Source organism: Aquarana catesbeiana, linkage group LG01 (genome assembly GCF_042186555.1).
Source record: "Aquarana catesbeiana isolate 2022-GZ linkage group LG01, ASM4218655v1, whole genome shotgun sequence".
Taxonomy (NCBI): domain Eukaryota; kingdom Metazoa; phylum Chordata; class Amphibia; order Anura; family Ranidae; genus Aquarana; species Aquarana catesbeiana.
Genome location: NC_133324.1, coordinates 20,780,991 through 20,791,372, shown reverse-complemented (window position 1 = coordinate 20,791,372; position 10,382 = coordinate 20,780,991). Strand labels below are relative to the sequence as shown.

At 44.8% G+C, this 10,382-nt stretch overlaps 1 protein-coding gene across 1 annotated transcript; it reads right to left on the bottom strand.

The window, feature by feature from the left end:
- Positions 1 to 356: 356 nt before the first annotated feature.
- LOC141124173 (N-acetyltransferase 8-like) lies at positions 357 to 9,595 on the bottom strand. Its single transcript, XM_073612250.1, has 2 exons — positions 9,419 to 9,595; positions 357 to 1,270 (listed from the first exon to the last, which is right to left on the bottom strand). Exon 2 carries the CDS (start codon positions 1,259 to 1,261, stop codon positions 590 to 592), a length of 672 nt encoding a protein of 223 aa, XP_073468351.1. The 5' UTR covers positions 1,262 to 1,270; positions 9,419 to 9,595; the 3' UTR covers positions 357 to 589.
- Between the last annotated feature and the right edge of the window lie 787 nt (positions 9,596 to 10,382).

Here is a 10,382-nt window from a genome sequence, read left to right as displayed (position 1 = left end):
TATTCCTCCCACTGACACCAATGATGGGGCACTATTCCTCCCACTGACATAAATAAGGGGTACTATTCCTCCTGGTAATACCAATGACAGGGGGAATAGTCCTCCTCCTACTGACCACTGGCATTATGCAACTGAACACCACACCTGAGACATTGTTTACTCTCACTGATGCTACCCCCACTGACCACAATCTGACCCGCAAAACTATAAAGGACAGTAAATTGGCCCTTTGTTTGGAAATTTTGGAGACCCCTGGTATAGATCACAGAGGAACCTTGCCTGTCATTGGTATTGCTTGGTATTGGTAGAAAAACACTCTCAGACCAACCGAAACGAAAAGTATTCAGATGAAGCAGTTGTTCTATGTTATGTATTTATTTATTTTTTGTTCATCAAAGAGTTTCATTTCCATACCCAGTGCATATATCAAACTTTGTAAGTTAGATCTTTGGTGTTGGTACAAAAATGCTCAAAGGCCAACCAAAAAGAAAAGCATTGGTATATAATGTTCACGAGAATGAGAGTTTAATATTTATTATTACCAGCTCGTGAGATATTATCTCAAAGATTTTCCATCACGTTGAAGATGTCATGGATGGTTTCGGAGGTCATACTGGTAATCCAAGATTTTAAAGTCAAAAAATTTGAACTTAAAGTTTGGTAGAATAAATGCATTAGTTTGTCTGAATCCCATCTTTTCATACATCTTCCAGGCACTGATCTGGGATAAAGTGGTCGATAACACCACCGCCTCGCAACCTCTCTGCCGGGCGAAGTCCATCACCGTCCTACACAACGCCTTGGCAATGCCTTTACCGCGGTGGTTTTTAGACACTGAAAGACGTTTCAGTTCTATGTGTTTTTCTCTGGCGGGTTGAGAAGAAGTTAGGGCAGCCACCGTCCCCACCAACTCTCCTCCTGACTCCGCCACCCAGAAGCCGTAACCATCCCGCTCCAAGTAGTACTTCCGGATGTTCAGCATGTCGTCCGAGAGGGCAAACTGGACATACTCTGTATACAAATACCGGGATCCAAACCATAATCCGGCCAATGCTAAGGCCACGGCAAGGATAGAATTGCCAATGGACACAATGTGTAAGGCAGGAAGGAGCAACAGAGTGAACAACAGAAGCCAGATGTGTGGTAGCTGTAAGGTGTGTCTAAAGGCCTCACCGCTGTTCTCTACAATGCCACTAGCAAACAAATTTCGGGCCACATCATAGTCAGAATCTCGGTACGTTCGGATAATGAAAGGAGACATAGTAACGTTCTGTAAAGAAATTAACATACGACTGGTCAATATCTGTTATCGAAAGCTGCAGAAGCAATTGAAGCTTTAAAAGTGAGATGCAAGTTGTTAGCGTTTGTGCGTTTGTGGAAGATCTGTCTGATGTGAAGAGATGATAAAAGATTAATCTATAAGAAAAAATTATGGTTTATGGATTAAAGGGTGTTTGTGCTGAAAAAAAATGGATTCTTTCATTGCTGACCTTATCGTTACTGATTTTAAAAGTATATTTAGCCAAAACTATTCAAGGTTGTCAATCTCTGGCTACTCTGACCAGTGAATAAGCTGACGGAAAACAGGCTGTGCTTGATCAGCTTTAGTGGAGTGAAGAAGTAACATTAGGGGACTAATAAACCCCTGATGTCTCCCTAAAGAGAACCTGCCACCTGCTTTACTCCAGGCAAAAGTCAAAAGCATTTTTTTTCCACCCCCCCATCCCATCCTGACAGCTGATAACGTTTCCTTACCTGGCAAAGTCAGTTATACTCACCTGAGTTTGAGTCTCACCCTTACTGACCTCTAGTCCAGCGCTGCGTGTTATCCCTCACCAGCTGATCCCCTCTATTCCCCTTGGTCTGACATCAGATCTCTGCCGGATCCTAAGAGGACCCCATCGCTGGACAGCCAATGAGAATTGTCCACATCACATAGGCAGTGATGTCAACACCCGGAAGAAGGACCCATCAGTAAGTAGACTCCATTGCTGGCCAATCAATGAGAATTGTCAACCTTGTACAGACAGCGATGTAAACACCTGAAAGAAGGACCCACCAGTAAGTAGACTTCATCGCTGGCCAGTCAATGAGAGTTGTCAACATTGCACAGACAGCGATGTATACACCTGGAAGAAGGACCCACCAGTAAGCAGACTCCATCGCTGGCCAGTCAATGAGATGTCAACATCACATAGACAGCAATGTAAACACCTGGAAGAAGGACACAACAGTAAGTAGACTCCATCGCTGGCCAGTCAATGAGATGTCAACATCACATAGACAGCAATGTAAACACCTGGAAGAAGGACCCACCAGTAAGTAGACTCCATCGCTGGCCAGTCAATGAGATGTCAACATCACATAGACAGCAATGTAAACACCTGGAAGAAGGACCCACCAGTAAGTAGACTCCATCGCTGGCCAGTCAATGAGATGTCAACATCGCATAGACAGCAATGTAAACACCTGGAAGAAGGACCCACCAGTAAGTAGACTCCATCGCTGGCCAGTCAATGAGATGTCAACATCGCATAGACAGCAATGTAAACACCTGGAAGAAGGACCCACCAGTAAGTAGACTCCATCGCTGGCCAGTCAATGAGATGTCAACATCGCATAGACAGCAATGTAAACACCTGGAAGAAGGACCCACCAGTAAGTAGACTCCATCGCTGGCCAGTCAATGAGATGTCAACATCGCATAGACAGCAATGTAAACACCTGGAAGAAGGACCCACCAGTAAGTAGACTCCATCGCTGGCCAGTCAATGAGATGTCAACATCGCATAGACAGCAATGTAAACACCTGGAAGAAGGACCCACCAGTAAGTAGACTCCATCGCTGGCCAGTCAATGAGATGTCAACATCGCATAGACAGCAATGTAAACACCTGGAAGAAGGACCCACCAGTAAGTAGACTCCATCGCTGGCCAGTCAATGAGATGTCAACATCGCATAGACAGCAATGTAAACACCTGGAAGAAGGACCCACCAGTAAGTAGACTCCATCGCTGGCCAGTCAATGAGATGTCAACATCGCATAGACAGCAATGTAAACACCTGGAAGAAGGACCCACCAGTAAGTAGACTCCATCGCTGGCCAGTAAATGAGATGTCAACATCGCATAGACAGCAATGTAAACACCTGGAAGAAAGACCCACCAGGAAGTAGTCCTTATTGCTGCCCAGCCAATGAGCATTGTCCCCATCATGCAGGCAGTGATGTAAATGCCTTGAAGAAGGACCCACCAGGAAGTAGACCCCATTGCTGCCCAGCCATCGAGAATTGTCCACATCATGCAGACAGTGATGTCTACACCTTGAAAAAGGACCCACCAGGAAGTAGACCCCATTGCTGGCCAGCCAATGAGAATTGTCCATATCATACAAGCAGTGATGTCAACACTTGGGAGAAGGACCCACCAGGAAGTAGACCTCATTGCTGACCAGCCAATGAGAATTGTCTATTTAATGCAAGCAGTGATGTCAACACCTGGAAGAACCACCCACCAGGAAGTAAACAATGAGGAAAAGGGCCCTGTTCTTTATAATCACTTGACTGCGGCTTCAGGTAAGTGAAAGAATTGGTTTAAAGAAGGAACTGGAACTAACTACACAGGAACAGGAACTGGAACTAACTACAAAGTATAGAAAGTGTTCTACATGTAACAACTTTAAACAGTGACATCTACAGGCCAGAGATGTGAACAGCACAGAGCTTATCTAAGGGCTTGTGATAGAAATACATTTTTAACAACATATTTGAGATCAGGTTTTTATTGCTGTCTGTGCCCCTGTTATGCAGATTCCCTCTCTCTATTTGTCCTGTTCACCATTATCATTAAAAGTCAAAGTAAAAGAAAATCCCAAATTTTGGGGTAGTCCCCAGAAAAGTGATAGAGGAGAAATCTTCCAATGGGAACACTAGTTCTGGTGACAACCAGAGATTCCCTCAATTTCCAGGGATTTCCTCTCACTTCCTGTTTGGCTATGGGACAGGAAGTGAAGGGAAATCTCCCCAATGGAACACAGATGGCAAAAAAAAAAAAATCTGACAGGGGTTATAACCCTCCCTTACCCTATCCAAAATTAAAAAAAAAAAAACGTTTTGCCTTAAGTTCTCTACTTTAATCATGCTTTGGGATTTAACCACTTTAAGACCCCCCATAGCAGTTTTACTGAGACAGGGCAACTCTCCTGTGCAGAATCATGTATACAGTATACACGTGATTCTGTACCACTGCCTGCAGGGGGCGCGCGCATGTGGCCGGCGGGCCGCTTCTGCTGTGATTATGCGCAGCTGAAGCCGATCTGCGGGTGCCGGGCACTGGATGTCCACCGCCACCCGCCGATCGTCGGTAATACACAAAGAACTGAGATCTGCCTATGTAGATCTGACAGGGGGAAGGGATGGATTTTGTGCTCCTGCAAAGCAAGGAATAAAATCTCTTCCCTCAGTAAAAGCATCACACAGACAGTACATAAACACTGGTTAGGCACACAGTTAACCCTTTGATCACCCTAGATGTTTAACCCCTCCCCAGCCAGTGTCACTAGTACAGTGACAGTGCATATTTTTAGCACTGACCACGGTATTAGTGTCACTGGTTCCCACAAAGTGTCAGAAGTGTCAGTTAGTGTCCGATTTCCGGCCGCAATATCGCAGTCCCACTATAAGCCGCTGATCGCCTCCATTACTAGTATAAAAAAATTAAACAAATAAGAATTCCATAAATATATCCCATAGTTTGTAGACGCTATAACTTTCGCGTAAACTAATCAATATACGCTTATTGGAATTTTTTTTTTTACCAAAAAATTTGTAGTAGAATACATATTGACCTAAATGTACAAAGAAATTAGATTTTTTTTATTGGAAATGTTTTATAGAAGGAAGTAAAAAAAATATTGTTTTTTCAAAATTGTCGCTCTTTTTTTTGTTTATAGCCAAAAAAAAATAAAAAACGCAGAGGTGATCAAATACCACCAACAGAAAGCTCTATTTGTGGGAAAAAATACATAAATTTTATTTGGGTACAGCGTCGCACGACCGCGCAATTGTCAGTTAAAGTAACGCAGTGCCGTCTCGCAAAAAATGGCCTGGTCATGAAGGGGGGGGTAAATCTTCAGATTAAGTGGTTAACCACCTGCTGACCATTAAACGTTCACAACATCTTGGCTGTAAGTGGGCTTAACAACTTATAACATGAGCTGGGTGTCATTTTTATAGCCACCTGCATACCTCCCAACTGTCCCTGATTTCGAGGGACTGTCCCTCATTTGGAACGAAGTCCCTCTGTCCCTCTTTCCTCCTCATTTGTCCCTCATTTTGGTCTGATTTATGTAGTTGTATATAAAATGCACTACTTATCTATCAAAAAGTGTTTTACAGTGCTAAACCTTTCATCCAATTTCTAAATGGCTGTATTTGTAAATTCGAAAAGCCAATATAAAGGCATACTAGTGGTAAAAAAAAGGGGGGGGGTGAAACGCGTTGAAAGCGTGGCCTGGATGAGGGTGCCCCTTACACACCCATCTTAGCAGCATCTATGTGCAGCTACAGGGAGTCCTTTCTTAACCTTCAGTGGTAAAAAAGCACTTGGGAGTTTAACCAATTGTTTTTTTTGTACAATTCTTCTTTAAGGGGGTGTGGCAGGGGGTGTGTCCTATGCCTACATACTTTTGCTAATAGGTGTCCCTCATTCCCATTTCCAGGTCAACAGCTCCCATTCCCTGGTTGCTATAGCCAGGGAAGTAGCTAATCAAACACAGTCTGTGCTTGATTAGCTGCATTGGAGGGCAAATGAGACATTAGGAGTCTATAGCCGGCCATACACAGAGCAAATTTCTTTCCTGCAACCCACGGGCGGTATTGATGTGAGAATCCCTCCTGCTAGGCCATTGTGTTCTCCCTCCTGGTGGGGTCAGGCTGGGGAAGCCATTCCTGCCGGGAGAAGACAGTGATCATCACTAGAGTAGCTGCTAACAAGAGAGTCCGGTAGGCTGGTTGTACACAAGTTGACCAATCGATCAACTCGGTACATTCAGCCTGCCGGTGGTAATTCAAATCTCGACCGGTTCCTGCTGAATCATGTATAGACCCCTGACGTCTACATAAAGAGTACCTGTCACCTAACTCCTTAGCTTCCTTGTGATAACTCAACCCTTCTCTTCTCTACTCTGCTACTGATCACCTCTATGACAAAATCTCACCCCTGTCCTGCCCCAACCTAGCCACTTTCATTTACAACAGCTCACTGTCTTCCTTCCTAGACAAGCTTGCCCTCCCCCCCCCCACACTACACGCAGAATTAGGCCCCGACTGCTACAACCCTGGCAAACAGATGACACCAGAAGTCCCAGAAAACGTAGCCCCGCTCTTGAGCGCCTGTGGCATAAGACTAAGACCCAGGAAGACTTCACACAATATAAATCTGCCCTCCTAAAATACTACTCCTGCCTTCACACCGCCAAACAGACCTACTTTATCACACTCATTAACACCTTCTCATCCAGTCCACTTCAACTCTTCTCTACCTTCAACACTCTACTCTGTCCTCCACTGCCTCCACCCACCAAGTCACTCACTGCCCAGGAGATTGCCAATCACTTCAAAACTAAGATTGATACAATTCATGAGGAGATCTCCAATGCGCAAAAACCTCCCCCATGCAACACCCCATGTCCACATATACAATCATTACTTCCCTCATTCAACCCTGCTACTAATAATGAGGTTGCTAAACACTCATCTAACAACCTGCCCCCTGGATCCTGCTCCCTCGCAAATGTTACGCTCACCCTCTGACTCGATTCTACACTCTCTAACTCACATTTTCAACCTCTCCCTCTCTTGTGGCTTCCTCCCAAACTCTCTAAAACATGCGCTAGTCACCCCCATGCTTAAAAAGCCCTCACTGGACCCCACCAATCTTAATAACCTACGTCCCATCTCCTTCTTCGCCTTGTCCTCCAAACTTCTTGAAAGACTGGTCTACAACTGACTAAGCAACCATCTGACCATGAATAAACCTCTTGATCCCCTTCAGTCCGGATTTTGCCCTCAACACTCCACGGAAACTGCTCTCCTTTAACTCTCAAATGACTTACTAATGGCTAAAACCAGTGGACACTATTCTGTACTACCTCTCCTGGATCTCTCTGCTGCCTTTGACACAGTGGACCACCCCCTCCTCCTCAATAAACTCCACTCCTTTGGTCTCAGTGACTGTACTCTTCACTGGTTCTCATCCTACCTATCCCACCGCTCCTTCAGTGTTACTTACAACTCTACTTCCTCTTCTCCTCTTCCTTTCTCCGTTGGGGTCCCCCAAGGTTCTGTTCTTGGACCTCTCCTTTTCTCAGTCTACACCACCTCCTTGGGTCAGTTGATTGCCTCCCATGGCTTTGAATATCATCTCTACGCTGATGACACCCAAATCTATCTCTCCACCCCCCAGCTCTCTCCATCTGTCTCCTCACGCATTACCAACTTACTAGCAGACATATCAGCCTGGATGTCACATCACTTCCTCAAACTCAACCTATCCAAAACCGAACTCATGATATTTCCTCCCTCAGGTGCCACCTCCCCTGATTTCTCTGTCAATATCAACCCATCTCCCCACGCCAAAGTCCTAGGTGTAATCCTGGACTCTGAACTAACCTTTTAGCCCCACATTCTATCAATATCCAAAATTTGCCGCCTCAACCTCCGCAACATCTCCAAGATACGCCCCTTCCTAACCAATGTCACCACAAAGCTTCTAATCCACTCCCTGGTCACCTCCACTACTGCAACTCCCTCCTCATTGGTTTACCTCTAAATAGGCTATCCCCACTTCAGTCCATCATGAACGCTGCTGCCAGGCTCATCCACCTCACAAACCGCTCAGCGTCTGCTATACTCCTCTGCCAATCCCTCCATTGGCTGCCACTCAGTCACCGCATTAAATTCAAGATACTAACTATAACTTACAAAGCCACCCACAACCTGGCCCCCAGCTACATCTCTAACCTAGTCACAAAATACCAACCTAATCGTTCTCTTCGCTCCTCCCAAGACCTCCTGCTCTCAAACTCCCTCGTCACCTCATCCCATGCTCGCCTTCAGGACTTCTCCAGAGCCTCCCCCATCCTCTGGAATGCTCTACCCCAATCCGTCCGATTTTCTCCTACTTTATCCACTTTCAGACGATTCCCTGAAAACTCATCTCTTCAGAGAAGCCTATCTGGCCCCCACCTAACAACTGTGCATTTATCTTCTCCATCAGCACATCACCCACAGTTATTACCTCTTGTATCTCTTGACCTTCCCTCTTAGATTGTAAGCTCTAAGGAGCAGGGTCCTCTGATTCCTACTGTATTAAAGTGTATTGTGTTTGTACTGTCTACCCTCAAGTTGTAAAGCGCTACGTAAACTGTTGGCGCTATATAAATCCTGTATAATAATAATAATAATAATAATAATAATAATAATAACAATAACGTTAAATAAAAATGTAAAAAAGTGTTCAAAAAATATTCAGATGCCCATCTTGGCAACCTGAAGCCACAGTCCCATGATGACCCTTTTTATCTTCTTCTGTTTAGCTCCCAGAGTCCTTCTTCAGGTTGTCCACATCACTGCCTGCTTGATGTGGACATCTCCTATTGGTGAAGGCAACATGTCCTCTCTCATAGACTCCACAGGCAGGAGAACCCGCATGGGGCACTGAGCAGACCAGAGCCCAAGAAGACAATGGAGTTTATTTACTAAAGGCAAATAAATTGTGCACTTTTCAAAGCACAGTTGCCCTCTGCAAGTGCAGTTGCTTCAGAGCTTAGTAAATGAGGTGAGGTTTTTCACTTTGCAATGAATACCCAATCACATGCAAGGAAAAACAAAAAACAAAAAAAGCAGCATTTTTGCTTGCACATGATTGGATGATGGAAGTCAGCAGATCTTCTGCTCATTTACTAAGCTCCGGAGCAACTGCACTTTGCAAAGTGCACAGTCTATTTGCCTTTAGTAAATCAATCACATTGAACGGAGAAAAATGTCTGGTCCCTGGGGGAAGGATATTAAGCTTCGCTCATAGAGGAAGTTAAGAATTTAACCCATTACACTACAAGGTGGCCCGGGAAGAGCTTTATGGAATCCAGACTAGAGGACTAAGGTCATCGACACACAATGAACTGTTTAAATTATTTTTTTTTCCTGGAGTTGGGCTTTACCCAAACTTTTTCACTGTTTAACCAGATTGAAAGAGGACACAACGACCAATACAGCCGGATGCAAGCTCTGGCAGATAACGTTCGATTTGGTTAAATATGTAGGAAGTGAAATCCAGTGCAGTTCCTCAATCATACATGGAGAGGAGAACCTGGTCCGGTGCCAACCCTGAGATGACAGATCTGGAGTCATGTACTCACCTCCGCTATGCAACTCTATAGAGGGTGACGAGCTGAGGTCAGCACAGACAAGTCACCAAGCATGACCCGTGTGCACCAGCCTTACAGCACAAATTGAAGCTTTCATAAAGTAAGAGCTGACCACCATGCAACAAGCAGAAGATGGAAAGTGCTCAGAGAGGAGGAAGGACTGGAGACATGGAGGGGGGGGGGGGGGAGAGCTGGGGTTTACGTTTGGATGTGACGTCACATTCCCTCCCAGTCCTCCCAGTCCCCCCTCCATCTCCTCCCAGTCCCTCCTCCCATCACCTCCCAGTCCCCCCCCCCCCTCCTATCTCCTTTGACAGTTCCTCAGTAATACTCCCGATTGCTGTGTCATGGAGAAAGCATTCACATTCCTATGCGTATATTACTATTTAAGATTTATATAGCGGCAACAGTTGGTGTAGTGCTTTACAAATTAAAAAGAGGCAGTACAGCTACAATACCAACCACTTTTGCGTGGGAAAAAAAATAGCAAATAAAAAAAAATAATAATAATATAGCGTATACAACCGTGACACAAGTCATATTGTAATTGAATGTTATTAAAAATTATTTTTCCTTTTCTGTAGCCGCTGTAGGTTTCTGTAAGATACAATATGGCCACCTGGAGGCGCTCTGTGCACAGACGGTATACAGAACGCCCCCTCCTCCAAGAAATGTCATTTCCTGCTTGTGGGATTGGCTCACTGATTTTCCCAGAAGACTGCACTAAGATACCAATCAGATTTTGTGGATTCCCTGCAACACAAATGTCATTTTTGGTGAGATACTCCCAATAGGAAATCGCCTGTATAAAAGCACTCCCTTGCAGATTCCCTTTTCACATGGACACAGACAAACAAACAGCTTTTCAGAATGACAAAAGGTAGGAATTTGCAACAAAGTTTGTTAACCACTTCCGGACCGCCGCACACCGATATACGTCGTTACTTTGAAGGGG

Excerpts from the sequence above, each read along its gene's own strand:
- LOC141124173 (XM_073612250.1), bottom strand. The coding sequence starts at position 1,261 with ATGTCTCCTTTCATTATCCGAACGTACCGAGATTCTGACTATGATGTG.